The 18,798-nt window shown below is 47.2% G+C and overlaps 1 protein-coding gene across 1 annotated transcript in view; it reads left to right on the top strand.

Annotated features, from left to right (window-relative positions):
- Positions 1-18,570, top strand: part of CMKLR1 (chemerin chemokine-like receptor 1) — a 29,004-nt gene extending 10,434 nt beyond the window's left edge. Inside the window, exons 2-3 of the mRNA XM_073312627.1 lie at positions 15,089-15,173; positions 16,118-18,570. Coding sequence (XP_073168728.1) covers positions 16,121-17,194 — 1,074 coding nt within the window. The 5' untranslated portion in view covers positions 15,089-15,173; positions 16,118-16,120 and the 3' untranslated portion in view covers positions 17,195-18,570. The remainder of the gene's footprint in view (positions 1-15,088; positions 15,174-16,117) is intronic.
- Positions 18,571-18,798: the final 228 nt, after the last annotated feature.

The raw sequence follows: 18,798 nt of genomic DNA, 5'->3' as shown, positions 1-18,798 counted from the left end.
GGTACGGCTTCAGCACACCTAACCAGCACGCGCCTTTGAGTTGGGTGAAGTCAGAGGAGTGGGTCGGCGCTGGGGGAGTGCGGTGGTTCAAACACAGCCTGGCAGGCAGGAGCCCAGGGCGCTCTCCTGGATCCTGACACTGACTCGCTGTGCGAGTTTGGGCCGATCTCAGCACCTCAGTTTCCCCATCTGGAGAAGGGGATGGTGAGACTCACCCCCCCGCTTTGAGGTGCTCAGACCAAAAGGGCTTGGCACAAAGTGCAGTTGTTACTTGTTTGGCTGGCCCAAAGCACTCATTATTTTCGGTCTTTCCCTCTGCGTTTCTCCTGCCTGCAGGGTCATTTGCGATGGGGGCGGAGACAAGCGGCCATTATTTCAACAGCGTGAAACTAAGAGACTCAGAGGGCCCTAAAGTCTTCACTAACCATGGTGCATTGGAGCCTGATTCTTTCCCATCGCTCTCAGTTCTCTCATCAGCCAATTCCCCCTTCTCCAGTGCCCTCCCTTCCATAGGACCATGCTCTCTGCTCCTTGGCCATGAGATTTCCTGCCACTTACCTATCTCTCAGAGGCGGGTATGTCCCCTGACACCTGTGTGCAACCCCTTGTGGGTCACAGCCCCCAGACTGAGAGCTCACGGCCTAACTAATATGATTAGCCCCTAGTCCAGCAATTGGGTCTGTGGGAGTGGTCCCTTGTGGGTCCAATGGGAGGACTGGAGCCTTCGATTTGCTGGTGGTGAGGTGGTGACATGAAGCAGAACTGGGCAGGCATTCAAACTCCACTGGCTCAGCGAGCCTTGAAGGACCAGAGTTTAGATAACATACGACCCTCACAGAGTGACAGTCAGGTCTTGTTTTCATACTCAGTATTGATAATTACTGCAATATGCGACTGGATAAGGGACTGAAACATACAACACTGATGTCAATGCATCTGAATGCCCCCAATAAAGCAGCGGCCTTCCCTAAGTTCTTTGCATCTCCCAGACCGGCAAATGTGACTGAAGCAGGTAGGAAACGCTCCCCATCTCTCATTCCTTTGCTTTTAATCTCCTACGTGTTCTTCAGGGGGCTGCACAGTGGCCTCAGAGGACCATGGCATTGCACGGGGCACTGGAGTGGCATACTCACCAATCAGTGCTGAGCTCTGAGCCTGGCAGAGGAAATCGGGAGTTGCAGGGTTTAATTAGTGCCTGGTTCAGGTACTTCTTGGAAGGGAAATAGCCACTGCCTGCCTGCTGGTCGCTGATGCTGGAGCATCGGGACGGAGCAGTTTGGAAGGCAGGGGGCGGGTGCAGGCAGGGCCCATGTGACAGCCCAGCTGTTGAGGAAGGACCGGTGGACTTTGTTAGTGAAACATTGGCCATTTTCCTACTTGGCCCCACTGAGCTCCCCTACCACAATGGGCAGGATTTCAAGGGAACATCCTTATTTTCCTCTCTCACTGCCCCTATTTACAGCTGTCAAGCTAGAAATGGGTCTGCCTCAGAGCCCCCACCCAAACTTTGGACCTGGAACTCAATATGAACGTTGGAACTCAAGCCACTGGCTGCTTGAACACCAGGACTAAGCACTGTGAGCTTTATCATATCTCCCTAAAGAGGGCACTTATATTGCCCCGGTCACTGCAGTAGCTTAGCTCTGCACAGCACCCCTGTGCATTGGGGAAGCCTTACCATCCCCTGGTTCTAGGCAGGGATCTGAGGCACAGAGAACATAAGAATGGCCATACTGGGTCAGACCAAAGGTCCATCCAGCTCAGTATCCTGTCTATTGACAGTGGCCAATGCCAGGTGCTCCAGAGGGAGTGAATCTAACAGGTAATGATCAAGTGATCTCTCTCCTGCCATCCATCTCCACCCTCTGACAAACAGAGGCTAGGAACACCATTCCTTACCCATTCTGGCTAATAGCCATTAATGGACTCAACCTCCATGAATTTATCCAGTTCTCTTTTAAACCCTGTTATAATCCTAGCCTTCACAACCTCCTCAGGCAAGGAGTTCCACAGGTTGACTGTGCACTGTGTGAAGAAGAACTTCCTTTTATTTGTTTTAAACCTGCTGCCCATTAATTTCATTTGGTGGCCCCTAGTTCTTATATTATGGGAACAAGTAAATAACTTTTCCTTATTCACTTTCTCCACACCACTCATGATTTTATAGACCTCTATCATATCCCCCCTTAGTCTCCTCTTTTCCAAGTTATGTGAGAGAGATCACATAACTCATTAGAACAGTCGATGGGAGAGCCAGGAATTGAGCTCACCTCTCCTAAGTCCCAGCCCAGAGCTCTAAGCACAAGGACATCCTTCCCGTCTCTGGCCTGTCTATTTGATCTATTTTGGGCCCCATGCTGCTCAGTGTCTATTTAGCTATCAGTATGCTATTCATGTCCAGAGTGCTGAAGGACCCATCTCTATTTCACATGTTGGCCCAGCCGTCAGAAAGCTGCTCACACACTTCACTTCCAACACAACACAGGGGCGCAGTTAGCTGGAGACTCTGGAGAGTGGTCGCTTTGGATGAGCTATTACCAGCAGGAGAGTGAGTTTGTGTATGTGGTTTTTGGAGGGGGGTGGGGGGGGGTGAGAAAACCTGGATTTGTGCTGGAAATGGCCCACCTTGATTATCATACACATTTTAAAGAGAGTGGTCACTTTGGATGGGCTATTATCAGCAGGAGAGTGAGTTTGGGGCCGGGGGGGGGGCGGAGGGTGAGAAAACCTGGATTTGTGCTGGAAATGATGATCACTTTAGATAAGCTATTACCAGCAGGAGAGTGGGGTGGGAGAAGGTATTGTTTCATGGTCTCTGTGTAATGTCTTTTGCAGTTTCCACAGTATGCATCCGATGAAGTGAGCTGTAGCTCACGAAAGCTCATGCTCAAATAAATTGGTTAGTCTCTAAGGTGCCACAAGTACTCCTTTTCTTTTTGCGAATACAGACTAACACGGCTGTTACTCTGAAACCTGTCTATGCTATATCCCTATAATTCAGAGGTCAAAAGAACATCCTGTCATTTAAATGAATTGTAAACACAGAATATCTCAGTATTCGTCTCTCTTTTACATGTATAGCAAATCATCTGTGAATGGTGGAGGAACAAGCAAATTGCCTTATGTTAATTCTATAGCTAAGTACCAGTGATGGACCTCCTTCAAAGTCATCCTAATTACCTTTTGAATTCCAACTTGGCAAAAGATATGAAATTGTATAAAAGATCCTTGGGTCCTGATTCTGTCATCTCAGATCAGCTTAGGCTTCATCAGGAGGAGTTTGAGTCACAAGACTGAGGTCCCAGTTATGCTGGGATGCCCTGAATATGAGATTTGGACATTGGACTATAACCTATGAACTATTTCTGAAAGAACTCTTAGCAACTGCAAAGCTCACCATCTCTGCTCTGAATCTGCTCCCACGTGAATTGAACTCATATCTGTAGGTATATTGATCTTTTAACAATACTCTCTCTTTTGCTTTCTAATAAAGTTTAGTTTAGTTAATAAGAATTGGCTGTATTTGAGTAAGATCTGGAATATTCATTAACCTGGGAGGTGATGTGTCCGATCCTTTGGGATTGGTAGGACCTTTTCTTTTATAGGATGAAATAAGATTTTCAGAAACCATCATATTTGACTTAGGTACCTGGATGGAGGCCTGAGGCTGGATCACTTTAAGGGAACTGCGTTGTTTGGACTTCTGAGTAACCAGTGAGGTAATAAAGAAGCTGTTTTAGCCTGGCTTGGTAAATCTAAGTATTGGAATGTCCACCAGTTTTGGGGGATTGTCTGCCCCATTCTTTGCAGTTCACCCTAATGGAGTAACCACAGCTGGCTCCCCATTAGGACCCCAGTCACAGTACGGCGGTAATTTTAGGACACAGAATGTGCGTGGCGTTCTGGCCCTACACTAATAGAGGCGTCTCCATCCATGCCGCACAGATTCTGCTCGGAGAGCCGGGTTTTATATCCTTGCTTCACTGCTAGGATTACAAACATTCCTTCCATAGAGCCATGATGCTGAGCACATAAATCAGCCATATGCAGGCACTGTGCAGCCTTATCTCTGCTCTGGAAAGGAATGATTTTAGAAAACAAACGGAGTGGCGGGTTGAGTGTATCGGGGAAGATAAACAGGCTTTCTCTGAGAGCTGCTTGGTGGCTGGTTCCTGGTGGAGTGAAGGGATGGTGGGAGAAGATGTCACAGAATATAATGTGACCCACTGCTCTTAGGCCGGGTTTCCTAGACCTGGGTGTGAGTTCCATCACTGAGCTCGGGGCTGAGGGACCAGCTCCTGTAGAAAGGAACCTGTCCCCCGGACAAACCTTTCTGAGGGTTGTAACAAATCGGGATGCCCCTATCCCAGGTTATTTGTCCTCGGAGATGGTCCCAAAATAACACCCCCGCCCCAGGTTTAAACACCCTAGAGCTTTGGGGGAGAATAAATTCCTACCTGGGTTTGCACTGACGCCGAGCCTTTCCCTCTGTCATGGGTCAAACTGCAGATTTCATCACCCTCTAACTTTCAAGCTCTCCCCTCTTATTTCACATCTTCCCCGGCACTTGTGGGCTCTCTATTTAATATATTCCCTCCCCCCGCCCCTACCCATCTTATCTCTCTGCCCAGCTTCCTGTTTGCAGGCAGGCTTTGCTCAATTCTCCTTTCCAGGCTTAGCTATTAGGAGAGAGATCAACTGGAAGGAAAGGCAGTTGCAGAGTGGAAAGACAGTCCCCAGGGAAGTGGTGGAGGCAACCCTCTCCCCGCAAGGGATAGCGAGAAGGCATTGGCGGGAAGGATGCAGGTGACCTGCCAATTGTATGGGCTGAGGTTAGGTTACCCGAGTGGTCAGTCTTTGATTCATGGCTTCTTCCCTTATGGGAGTTCAGCGTAAAAGGGCCCTGACTTTGCAAGATGCAAGACTCAACTCTTGAGGCTTTTTCCAGCTAGAGCACTGACATGTGGGGCATGGAGCTGAGCCCAGAAGATGGGCTGAGGAGTAGCCCAAGAGGGGCAGAAGAATCATTTGTTTGTTTGGCCTTTTAGTTAGACTTGTGTTACCCTGGCAGGGGACCTGGCTGGAGGACGAGGCCCCAGAAGTTGCAGAGTGATGCAGAACCAGAATGGCAGACAATAGGGGGCGCTAGAGTAGAAGAACCTCTGCAATGCCTTAAGGGTTTAAGGGGGCGCTCCTGGGTAAGCCCCTCCCAATACCATTAGGCTTAACTTTGAGCATGTGTTTGCATCCCATTAAAATTGAGCATGTATGTAAGTGCTTTTCTGAATCAAGGCCATCGATTCTACAGCCTCAAGAAGTTTGAGTCATTCGGCTGATGGTCATTTAACCCTTGCGAACGTCCATTCCAATATTCTGCAGCAAGGGTTCTTAACACAGTAATAATGTCAGTGCAACATATTGTTCTTTTACTGCAGTATTTCCCTTAATAAGGGAGCATCTGATCTTTCGGTGCTTCTATATCCCTGAACAATTATCCCTGTCAGAGGTTTGCCTGTTGCTAATATAAACATAACTCCTGTTGTTAATCAACTGCATTGCCAGGGATACGAATAAAAGGAATCATTACAGAGGATGAGATTATTGCTGGAAACTCTGGGTCTGTTGTTTTAACGTATAAATGATATAATTGAAGCATCAATGACAGAAAAGTCTGAGCCAGTGGGTGTGAGAGAAGGAACAACTTCCAGGCCCAAGGCTGACGACAAAACTATTTTCAGGCCCATGTCTGCTCCAGCCATGTCTCCGGCTGTCTTTTATTAATGCTGGCAGAAGCACAGGAGGTTGGCAGGACTCCACTAACCAAATGTTCCCCAAACATCTGTCTGCGATTTCCATTACTCACAGAACTGGACTGGTCCCTTAGCCAATTTCATGTCTGCCAGCAAAACTTGTGAACATGCAAAATCTGGCTCGAATGTCAGTACTCTGTGGGCAGATTTTCCAGTCTGTGGGTGGAAGGCTGGGTCTGTGGTTGCAGATGTCGGATAGAGAGGATTACGGAGAGGAGCCGTGAGATTAGCTCTGTGATACTGCTAGTTATGAGAAAAGGAAAAAACTGAAGTAGAAGAAATGTCTAACAGGCTCACGAGTGAAGCTCAGGTCGCAAAATACTGCGGGGCTGACCCCAGAGTGCTTTACTCGGTGTTTCCCCAGTATTCAGTCAAGGGCTCCTGCTGAAATCCACAGGAGTTTGTCTAGGTAAGGAACTCCGTCTTGGCTATCAGGATTTAGCCTGGGGTTAGGGACAGATCCAGACTGTCATTGTCCTCAGCGCCTGTGGATCAGGCCTTTAACTAGCCATGTGCCTTGCTTGAGATCCATCGTTCAATAAAGCACCAGAATTGTGGGGCTGAGGGGACATGCTGGACCGGCAGCTCTGGAGGTGGAGGTCCTCTCTCTGCAGGACATGCACCGCAGGGCAGCACAAGTTTCTCTCACACCCGCGGGCTGGTGCTTGGCCGGGAAATCAGATTTCGGCTGGGCAAAAATGGGGGTCACCTGTTGGCAGAAAAAATAGACTTTCTCTGTTTCGAAAGCTCAGACTATGGAGACAGCATCGTCGTAAAGGCTCTGGGGAGTGCCCCAAAGCAGCATTTTGCTGTCGGTGAAGAATTTGCCCACACAGCTCAGCCCGGAGTTGCTCTTGCCTTTCCGCAAGCTTGTCGTGGCTTTCTCTAAGATGCATGTCAGGAGACGCTGATTGCCCTGAAGGACGAGTGTGCAGGGCATAGTGGTTTCTCTCCTTCCCCATGGCCAGATTCTGCCCTTACCTTTGCCAGGGTAAATAGGGAGGTGCTCCATTGACTGCAAGGTAGTTGCTCCAGCTATGCACAGAGTAACTGCACTCTGACCCTCTCCCCTGCTTATAACCAGGGCATCTCTCTCTGCCTGTTCCTGTGGACGCACATTCACCCAGGGATCAGACAGGGTGTGCTGCAGTAGAAGTCTCCCTGGTGAGCTCTCTGCTGCCCTCCACATACCATAGTCATTTGGTACGCACCATCGTACCCTCAGATCCCACAGTCAGACTCCCAGGACTGGCCTTTCTTTGCTGCCTGCGTGACGGCCCTTCCAGCTGCATTTACATAGAACAAACTGGAACACCCAAGACCCGTGTGACTAGCAGGGTGTGTATACCAGGATATACCTTGCGTAGTACTTTAAAGGTGGGATCCTGAAATTAACTGTAATAACTCCACTTTCTGCTGCAGCACACCCCCTTGGACCACCTAGCCACGGCCAGCACCACCGCCACAAAGGCCCACGCGCCAGCCAGGGCAGCGCAAACCCCAAAAGTCTGATTTAAAAAAAATACCATCACGCAACCCAATAGAGGTGTGTGTGTGGAGATCCCAACAGCTCGTCTGTGACCTCTTAGTGGTGAGTGTCTCATGGACAGGGCTGCACAAAGGGTCTGGCTTGAACCAGCACAAATCAGCACAAACCTACAGTGACCAGCCCAGGTGCATGAAGGTTTGTGAGGAGGTGACACGTGTGTGCGTTTTATTTGTCACCTGTACACCAGGTGTCTGCACCCTGCCGTTCTGTAGCCTGGAATGGCTTGTCATTGCCCACTCAGTGGGTGCCTGGCTTGAACAGAGTGTCTGGTGATGGTCTGAATGCACTGGTAACCCTTGGGAACACAATGGACAAATCCATGGTCTGATTTAGACAGACAAATGGACACACACACAAGTGAAACAAATGAATGAAGCTATGCACAGAGTTTCTGCCCCTGTGTGTGTGTGTGTGTGTATAGACAGAGACACAGACACAAGTTAGATCTCTATGCAGGCAGCCGGCTAAGACATTTGAAAACACCTACTTATATATTCCAACCTTCACTTAGAATTTTTAGCATCACCTGTTACTTTAGCAGAAGCTCATTGAATGCATCGGCCTAAACCTGTTCGCTTCTTTGTATGTGTCTCTCTGGGGCTATCTGATAGTGAAGTGGCTTTTCAGCTGTCGAAGGCTCAATGTTCTCCAGCCTATAGTAATTATTAAATGGCTTTGAACCGCTCCCTGCTGCAAGCTATCATCCTCTGATGCCGAGGACAGAGACATACTGTGCAGTGCCAAATGATGGGGAATGCTTCCGTGATTGCCACTGTAAACGCAGCTATTTAGATAATACGAAAAAAATATTTTCCGGCTAATTTCTTGGATTCTGCCTCTGCTCAGCTCAAGTTTCTACAATCTGCACCAGTTTATATCTAACTCTTTCTCGGGGTGAGCTGTCGAAGGATTTGTCACTAGGCATATGGTTTAAAATGGAGTATACAAACTAGGTATGTGGCTATTTTATTGCAATAACATTTGCGGTTGGAATACACAGTGTACACAGACCCAAGGTGGCCATCTGTACAGGGGTGAACTTCACCCTAGAAGATTAATTTAGAATGCCACACTCCTTGTTGCAAGCAAATTACCAATCAGCACAATGGTCCCAGTACAAAGCCTTCCTTTTTCTCCATCTCCGTGTGTCAGTCATGTCACATGTGCACACAGCCATGCCCAAACCAGTGCACCAGCTGAGCCGAATGGGTGCACCCGCCGAACAGGCTTGTCTATGTCAGTCATTCCCACCCGATTATGCCAGCTACCCCAGTCCAAGGCACTGCCCATCCCAGAGGGCGTCAACCAGTCATCCTGGGCTGAGCATTGTGGGAGCATCCTGACCTGGGGTTCCCAGTTACCCCTGCATGAGCACACCAGCTGTCCCAGTCTGAGTGTGCTAATCTCCCTGGTCTGAATACACAGACAGACCCAGGCTGATTCTGGATCATACACTGCTTCTGCTTTAGACCAGAACAGCAAAGAGCCAGATAATGGTGGCTGCTGGTTTATACTCACATGCTGTTACTCCTTAGATAATCACTTATTCCAAGAGGGCTTGCATTACATAGTCACTAGAGATGGTCGACAATTGTGCAGCAACGATTTTTTTGATCGAAAATGACATTTTTGGGTCTAAATGCACCTTTCTTTGGGAAATGTCCATTTCTGACAACTGCAAATTTTCAGTTGTCAAAAAACAACAACATTTTTGGCTTGCAGTTATACAACAAAATGCTGAAACATTTTTGCAGAAAATTTTTGACAAAAATGAAAATATTTCCATATTCTTTGAAATTTTTCACAGGAAAAACTCCAATTTCCTGACCAGCTGTAACCACTATCCACTCTAAGAGGATAATCAACTCATGCTTTATGCCATCAGCTGGTAACTGCATGGGTCAGGGAGTGGTTGCCCCTTTGGCCTGAGTGGTTAGTCAATATGTGGGGCCTTGCAGGGTTGTTTCCATTTGGATGAGGAATCAGTGATACAAGGCAGGTATTTTCTTTGTGTAGCATTGTTTGTTTTCAAAGAACACACATGAAGTCCTGTTTCTCCGAACATAGTAGAAACAAACAAGAGCAGGCAGTTTCTTTGCTCAGAAATCTCCCAGTCTGACACTCCAGTGAACTCTGTGCCCAAGAAGCTCTATCTCTTTGCTTCCTCTCTGGGTCATGCTCACTACTCCGTCTTCTGTTTCCAACACCCACAGGCAGCAATCAAATATCCTATCCCCTGAGTTTGCATCCAGGAAATCCCTCAGTCCACATGGCTTAGCTCTGACCTGCCAGGCAGCCTAGTCCTTGGGTGGTAGCATTTATTGTTTGCAGTTGTCTTTACAACATAATGGGGTTTGATTGCTCCTTCTACTGAGCCTGAAGGAAGATCCTTGGCCACCCATTGGCCTTAATGAGGTCTGTGACTTCTTTTGAATCCCAGAATCCACTGGTAGCAGCCATTAGCATCTTTCAGCATAGCAGTATCTTTCTCTCCACATATGAAACATTGCAGAACTGACCAGGAGGATATAGGTTTCCTCTTCCTCTGAGAGCATCAGTTAGTTTCCACCAGGCTGGGTCCTGGGGCTGAAGGACTGATTCCATAGGGCTCATCTTACAGATTTTTCAGAAGCCAGTGAGATGCCTTTCCTGGGATATATTCACGCTCACCTCCACCTGCAGTAGCATGGAAGGGATTATCTCCCATTGCTATCTTCATGAGACCAGTCTGACAATGGTCATCACCTGTGCTGAGGGCTGTTATAAGGGGATGGGGATTAATTGTTCTCCACATCCACTGGAATTAGGGCAAGAAGTGATGGGCTTAATCTGCAGCAAGGGAGACTTTCTAATTGTCAGGGTAGTTAAACTCTGGAATAGCTTCTAAGAGAGGTTGTGGAATCTCCGTCATTGGAGGCTTTTAAGAACAGGGTGAAAAACACCCATCGGGTTTACTTGGTCTTTCCTCAGTGCAGGGGCCTGGACTTGATGACCTCTCCAGGTCCTTTTTAGGCTGAGATTTCTCTCATTCAATGTACATTGTACCAATGCACCCCAGGTGAAAGTCATCCCAGTGCATAAGACTAGCCACAAGGCCTATGCATGGCTTAGGCCCCACGGACCTGGTGTTGGCTCACTGAGTGTTACTCAGAGTACATGGAATCTCTCCTATTCCCAGGGAAGCTTTGATTGTCTGACTAGCAAGAGTTTGGGGTTTTTTTAGTCATTTGCTTTGTACATTCTCCTTTTATTGTCCAAATGTTAATGTCCAATAAAAAGAAAGTAAAAAAGAACCAAATAAACAGAGAATCCCAACAAATAACCCATTAAATATAGCTTTGAAATGTCAAGCGAAATGTCACCTTGGGAACTAGTTGTTCGGAGCAACAATAAAACAGAATTTTTAAATAAAAAAAGACGTGTGTGAGCTCCATGGGAACAAAGTTCTGGTAACATCATAAAACTTCTCCACATGCATTCTCCTAGCTGGGGACTTATACCTCACTATTCAGTGCGGTGTATGAGCGCTAATCAGAAGTAAGCTCACCCCAGCCAGCAATCTGTCATTTATATTTAAAGATTTCTCCAGCCAATGTGCAACTGCCAAGGAGCTGTTGTAGGAACCTCCGGATCATCAGGGGTGTGTATCACACAAGATGAATTCCCCATCGTCACAGAGAGCATTGGGTGAGTTTGATCTGATGCGCCAACCTCAGAAAGGTTCAGAGTTCAGATTCAGCAAAGAAAAGGCCGTAGACATTCTGATGTTTATCAGAACCATCCACCTTTCTGAGGCCTGTGAAATTAGGCTGGAAATCTCACATGAACAGGGACTTTCTGCTACTGGTCAGGCCAGAGTTACATCAAGAGTAGCAGTGGTATTTTAAGCGATTGGATGGATCACAATAGTACAAAAGAAAAACAAGTGTATGAGAGAGAGAGAGAGAGAGAGAGACGGGTAGGAGGAGTTGGTGCGGAGAGTTCAACTGACCACTTCAGAACCATCCTTCTGTTTGGGTTTGGGTTGGCTCTAGAAATGGAGCAGACTCCATAGGCATCAAACTTTTCCCCTAATGTTGTGGTCTGGGACTTAGGCAGTTGGACCTAGTGGTCAGAGCAGAAGCTGGGAACCAGGAACTGGAGCTGGAGGTCAGAGCCGGAGGCAGAGTCAGGAGTCGAGCCCAGGGTCAGAGCCAGAGACAGTAGCCAGGGGTGGGGTGTAAAAGCAGGGATCTGGAACAGGGCAGGAACCAGGAAGAGGACTGGAAGGCAGGGTCTAATATAACAGCCGGTCAGGGATTCACCTCATTGCCCAGACAACTGCCTGTGCCTCCTTCTGGCTTAAATAGGGAGTCTGAGCCAATCAGAGAGGCCAGAGGTCTCCTCCAATCAGGAGCTTCGTAGATGGTGCCTGTGTTGAGGAAGGGTCCATCAGCCCACACTCCCTGCTGGGTGGTGGCTGCAGTCTGGGTGCCTGCAGACCCAGATTCGAAACTCAGGATCCCTCAAACCTAGCCAGATCTTCCACCCTTATATTGCGTTCTACTCCCTGCTAAAAAAAAGTACTCCAGACCTGTTCAGTAAGAGTCAGAGATGCTACCGTTTCCCTTAGCGATAAGGCAGTGCCGGGGCTGGGTGTCATGGGGTGCGCAAAGGCGGGTTGGATCGTTTGGGGGCCTGTTTGTATGAGGAAGGATGAACCAGGGAAGGCAGCTCCCTGCTCTTTTACGGAAGCCTTCTCCCATAAAACCCTGCAGGGCAAATGAAGCCGGTTCCTGCCATCGAGACCATCTCTGGTTTTGCCTTTCGAAAGGTAACAATGTGAAAATCACTGGTCTATAAAGGGAACTGTTAGAACGGCTCGTTAAACAGGAACATTAACAGTCAGCTGTATAACAACCACTTCTGCTGCTATTGTTACTTCCGCTGGATCATCAGCTTTAATTCCTCCTCACGACAATAAAGGGTTCACCAGGGGCAGGCCTCCTTTCAATTCAGGCCAACGTACAAGCCGGGTCCTAAAAATCTCATTTATTACAGTCACTTGGTTGTCTCCCTTTATTTATTACAGTCACTTGGTTTGTTAGTTTATTACAGTCCGTTGGTTTGTCCTGAAGTGAGACGGATACAAGGCAGTGGCTGAGGTGTCATGCAGCAGCGTAAGACCCAATCCAGTGTCGTCACCTGGACTCTGGTTCAGGAAAGCACTTCAAGATGTGCCTGACTCTTGAGGTCAATGGGACTTGAGCGCTGTGCTTAAAGTTAAGCAGGTGCTTCAGGGCTTGTCTACTTAGCGCGGCAATGCACCCTACAGGGTGGGATTTGTAAAGTGCATTCAGGTGTTGTGCATTATGTGGTCCAGGTGCTGCACATTATGCTGGTGTGCACTAAAGGTTCAGCGCACACCAGCTTGAAGTGCACTCGGGAGCCTTTAGGAGGGTGGACATGGCTCAATTAATGTGCAACACCTGAGTACGCTTTACAAATCCCACCCCCGGAGGGTGCCTCACCACATCCTGTAGATAAGTCCTGAGTGCTTTCCTGACCTGGGACCATGAGTAGCTGATGGACAAATTGCCAAACGTTCCTTGGTTCCATCAGCAAATCTCCCATAAATTGAGATTCTCAGGGATGGGCCGAATTCATCACCCTGGATCCTAAACACTCCCTGACTTGTATTGGGAGTGATGGGGTGTCTCAGAATCTAGCCCTGAGCAGAGCTGAACTGCACAGCATGAGCCCAGCTCTCAGCATTGCCGGGATGTTTTCTGAGCGATCAAACTTGGGGAATCTGCAAAGCGAGGCTTAAAAATCTTGTTCTCTCGCCTCATTTTTTTGCTTCTTCCTGCTTCTAGCTGGGCTAGACTAAGAGCAGGGCAGCCTTTCCAGTTGGGTTTTGGAACTCGGGGTCCTTGTAGGGCACAGGGCATGCAGAGCTGAATGACAATTAAAAATAATTAAAATAAAACAAAAGCCAACCAGGCTTTCCCCTATGGCCCTTTGCGACCAGCATACGCATGAGATGCATCTTCCACATGAGATAGTGGCTGCAGAGCCAAGGGCAGCATGTAACGACCCTTAGCGAGAACATTGGCGAACACCCTCATTTAGTTCAAGCTTGAGGTGAAGGGCTGGTTCAGTTCTTGCACAAAAGGGGCAGATGATATGTCACTGTATTTTGTGCTTTTATTACTGTTTGTTCTATGTCAATCCAAAGCCAGCTACTCTACCTAGGAGAAGAAGATAAAAATCAACAGCTAATACAAAACTGAGGCAAATGGCAAATATTGATTCAAACAGGAACAATTCTTATTGAATTCTGTAAATGAACAGTTGTCTAGTATTATCCTGAGGTATCTAGCTCAGTTTGTCAGACCCAGGAAATTTAGGCAGTTTGGGAAATGTTGAGATGTACAAAAAGACTTATCTGAACCTCCAGACTTATCACTAATTGACAGAGAGATGGGTCCAAGCCTCAAAATTTGCATTTGAATGTAGATTCAGATGTGGAAACTGGCACAGTTCAGAGGTCTTTAGACGGAGTGCTTTGGTTCATTACTCAGTCCTTACACAGGTAAACTTCTGGTGACAGGCGATAGGAATTTTTAACTCAGTAAATGGATGATGTAATCCTATCACACAAGGAGGCTAACGTACTTTCCAGTCCATTAGTAACTAAGGAGGATGTTAAACAATATCATCTAGAGATATATATTTTTAAATTAGCCAGCCTGGATAACTTGCACACAAGACTCCTAAAAGAGCTGGCTGAGGATATCTCTGCCCACTGATGTTATTTTTTAATAAATCTTGGATTACCAGAGAAATTCACCCTCACAAGCTGCCGTGTGAGTGATACAATATTCAATAGGCTATGTGCATATCCCCTTAATTACACTATCAATGTCTCATTCCTTGCCAGTGTGCAGCAGAGAAGCCAAGTGGTGCTGGTGGTTAGGCAGCAGCAGACAGGACTGATGAGTAAGGTCTTCTATTTACAGTAATGGCATGTAGGAAGTTTCTATCTGAGTAAGACGACTGTGATGTGAGCAGCGTCCATGTGACGACGAAGAATCCAGCCAGCAGAAAAAGATCCACAGGTTTACCAGCCGGGCATGGTGGGGGAAATTGTAGCTGTGGTTGTTCCAGGGGCTCAGAAGCAAGATTAAACTTACACTCATTTATCAAGTTTGGAAAATCCTTGATAGAGAGGCTGGAAGCAACAAGAGCTGGAGGGGATGGTAGCAAATGGAACTTTAGGTCAGATATGCTAATTAATTAACTAACTAAAAAACACTGCTGTGGCCCCTGTAGCAAGAGTTGCCAGAGGAAATTACTACATGCAAAAATCAGATAAGTTTAACTTCCCCAAACAACCCTTTTAAAATCACAGGTGGCTGTTTGTCTAAAAGGTCTGCATTAGCAATTATTTTGGGGAAGTTCTCCGGCCTGTGTGAGGCAGGGGGTCAGACAAGATGATCACAACAGCCACTTCTGGGCTTGGCATTTCGTAATCATCCCTGTGATTTTTGTCTTAACCCAACACAAACATGGATTTCCTCCCTTCCAACGCATCTTTCTGAAGGGTGCATGGCCCTAGTTCGATCCCTGTTTTGATATTCTATCTGTGCACCTGCACGTGCCTCTGAATAGGGAGTGCTTTCAAAGGGAAGAACTGTCCGTGTTGGTCTGGCTAATAAACCCGGTGGGTCTCTTTCCCGTATTGCAGGTGTTTCCAGCTATTCGGTGAGTGGATGAGGCCCCTGCTACAGGGACACTGAGAGTGGAGCTGAAAAAAATACGGGAGTAAATAGGTGAGATTTAATAAACTGCGTACAGGGCGACATTCTAGCCTTAGTCATCCCTGCGCAATCCCACAGGAGTCAGTTGAGAGGCATATTTGCCTGAGAGTAAAATTTGGCCACAAAATGTGCAATTGAATGAATGCTGAGGAGGAGAAAGAGCAGAGCAATGATATTTTGCACTTATCGGAGGATCTCAAAGCACTTAACAGAGCACCAATTAATTAAGCCTCAGACACTCCCTTGGGTGGTGGGTGGGTCGTATCAGACCCATTTTGCAACGCGAGGGGCTGATTCCAAACCTTGATGCAATCAAACAGGTTTAGACCAAATGCAAAATTCTTCACTCGGCCCTACGCGTGTAAACCCACAGTAAGGAAGCGGTGCAGCCACCATAGCTCTCAGTGAGGACGCTACCCACGGGAGAGCTTCTGTCTGCACGGGTATTTCATCTCCCTGAGAGGCAGGAGCGGTGTCGACGGGAGAAGCTAGTGTTTGGACCAATACAGGCACTTAAATGCCACGACTTGCAGCCTTTCCTTCATGTCTTTGAGCCAGGATTTGCTATATTTGACTGACCAGTCCTGGAAGGGCTGGCAGGCAGCCAAAGGCAGGTTTTCCCATAGAAATTGCATGTCAAATGTGTATACAGTAGCATCATGTTGGCCCCGTACATGATTTTAACCCCACTTTGTGACATAACAGTGCACATTCTACTCTTAGATACGTGCACAGAGTTGCCAGCTTCTGTCCTCACATGCAGGTATGCAGCTCCTCTGGAGAGCTGTAGACACATGATTTAAGGCAGCATGGAGCAATCCATTTATGCGACAAACTAAAGTCTGTGGGACAAATCCTGAATTCTTCACTCCTGTTGATTTGGCCTCGAACAGAAACAAGCAGAGAGATAGTCTATAAAAGAACCGCCTGGTGAAATTGTTGTGATTTGTTTACAGGTAATGGAGATCTACAATTCCTCTTATGACTACTTGGTGGATTATGATATTTATGATGATGATTTGGCCACGGTTAGTGTTAAGCAAGAGCCATCGCATGATGCAAGAGACATTGCTAGAATCCTCTCTGTTGTAATCTACAGCCTCACCTGCCTCCTGGGAATTCTGGGGAATGGCCTAGTCATCACGATCATCACTTTCAAGATGAAAAAGTCCATCAATGCCATTTGGTTTCTCAACCTGGCTGTTGCCGACTTTCTTTTCAACATCTTCCTGCCGCTGAATATCACGTACACCGCCATGAACTACCATTGGGTCTTTGGGGCAGCCATGTGCAAGTTAAACTCCTTCCTCCTCAACCTGAACTTGTACAGCAGCGTGCTGCTGCTGACGACGATCAGCCTTGACCGTTGTGTGTCCGTGGTCTTCCCAGTCTGGGCCCAGAACCATCGAACCACCACTCTGGCTTGTTTGATTTGCGTCGTCGACTGGGTGGTTGGTTTGGTCATGAGTTTGCCATCTCTCATTTTCCGGGACACTGCAACTCACCAAGGCAAGGTGATTTGTTTTAATAACTACTCCTTGTCCAGAAATACGTCTGACCATCTTCAGGGTATGATGAGACACCAGACTGTAAACATCATCAGGTTTCTGACAGGGTTTGTCATTCCCATCACCATCATCACAGTCTGCTACATGACCATCGTCTTCAAGCTGAAAAGAAACCGGCTCGCCAAATCCAAAAAGCCCTTCAAGATCATTGTCGCCATTATTGTGACCTTCTTCTTGTGCTGGGCCCCCTACCAAGTCCTGAACCTCCTGGAAACACAGCATGACCACATCTCCCATATGGTATTCATGATTGGGATTCCCATCACCACGGCTCTGGCTGTGGCCAGCAGCTGCATGAATCCCATCCTTTATGTCTTCATGGGCCAGGACTTTAAAAAGTTTAAGGTGACCATCCTCTCCAGACTAGTAAACGCACTAAGTGAAGACACCACCCACTCGACTCTCGCTCAGAGGAGCTTCTCAAAGATGTCCTCAATGACTGAAAAGGAGACCGTCTTTCTCTGAGCAATACCTGTGGTACCTGAGGGGCTCACCCAGGATAAGCTCCCATCAGCTTTTATTTGGATGCCAAAGATAATTGCACTGAGATCTTTGAACATTCTCTAGTGCTTTCAAAATATGGTTGAAGAAGTGTTCCAAGCAGCGCCTGGGTTTTCCCGATCCAATCTGTGCATCTGCCCACATTAGTCATGTCTGATGACGGGTGCCAGGAATCTTCACTATAGGTTCTCTGACCCAGATTGTTAAAAAGTGACAGACCATATGCACTCGCAATACCAGTGCTGGTAGCGCTCCATGTACCTTTTGCTTGCACCTTTACACTTTTCTCCTCATGCCTCCTGAACTGCTCAAGAGAAGGACAATACTACCTTAAAGCACCTGGAATCAAAACTGCAGATATGGGTTATTATGTCCTAGAGTTTAGAACGCTCTGTGGCCAAAATGCATTTCCATCCATCCATCTTTGACTACTGGACTAGTTAATTCATTTAGTCTTTTGCCCAAATCAGATCCTCAAAGATTATACATGCTCACACCTAATAACTGTGTGTTCAAACCCTGCATTAGTGGTGACTGCACATGCAGACTGGTATTTTCATGCACAAATCTCCATTTGCACACACAATTGCTTAGTCTATGGGCAAATTAGCACCCAAATGTAGAAAATTTTACCTTAAATGACTAGAAGACTGGGTAATGTAGAAGTTTCCAGAGACCAAGGAAATTGAAGAGACCTATCCCAAAGAGAGATAAAAGTGCAGAGAAGAGAAAAACAGATTCCTTCCCACTGAAGTTGGGGAGAAGGTGGAGGAGGCCATGACTTGTAACTCTTAGTTTTGAGGACATCCTTCCAATGCCCACCGCTAAGGATACGATTATGTCACGGAAGTCATGGATTCTGTCACTTTCACAGACTGCCATGACATTTTCCGCGTCAGCCCCAAGGTAGCAGGGGGCTGGAGCTGTCAGCCAGCGGGGGCCCTGGAGCTCCGAGCAGCACCAGGCTGTGAGGGCCCCAGAACTCTCAGCCACTGCAGGTGGCAGGAGGCCCCAGAGGGTGCTGGGAGTACCTGGGGGGCCACCCACAGGTGGTGGGGGCACCCGGAGGGCAGCGAGCAGCAGGGGCCCCTGTCCATGACTTTTACTAAAAATAACCGTGACAAAATCTTCACCTTGCCCATAACACACCGTGGGATCAAAATGTGGTGCTTGTCTAGCTGGGATATATATTGCCTATTATATAAGAAAATGATTATGAATATGTTATGTACAGAATATGCATATAGCCACTTAACCAACATCTTAAAGGCATATAATATATTGGTACGAGTATAATAAGTTTTTAAATTGTGTTCTGAACATTCTTTTTTCATCAAGTCCACCTGAAGTCGGAAAGGATACAGAAGAACAAATAAATATCAGACAGAATACTGATAAAAACTTACACTCACGTAACACCTGTACTGCAAAGGGATCAGAAAATGTTTCTGATATACGTACTACGTACCAGGATAACTTCTTCCACTACTACAATGCAGCCACCTCTGGGGTTGAACGTGGCACCGCATGCAAAAACACTACACAACCGTTTCAGACAAGAAGTGAAG

This window comes from Lepidochelys kempii, chromosome 15, assembly GCF_965140285.1.
Source record: "Lepidochelys kempii isolate rLepKem1 chromosome 15, rLepKem1.hap1, whole genome shotgun sequence".
In the NCBI taxonomy this organism is placed as follows: domain Eukaryota; kingdom Metazoa; phylum Chordata; order Testudines; family Cheloniidae; genus Lepidochelys; species Lepidochelys kempii.
The sequence above is the reverse complement of the archived record's forward strand: the minus strand, read 5'-3'. Positions and strand labels throughout refer to the sequence as shown.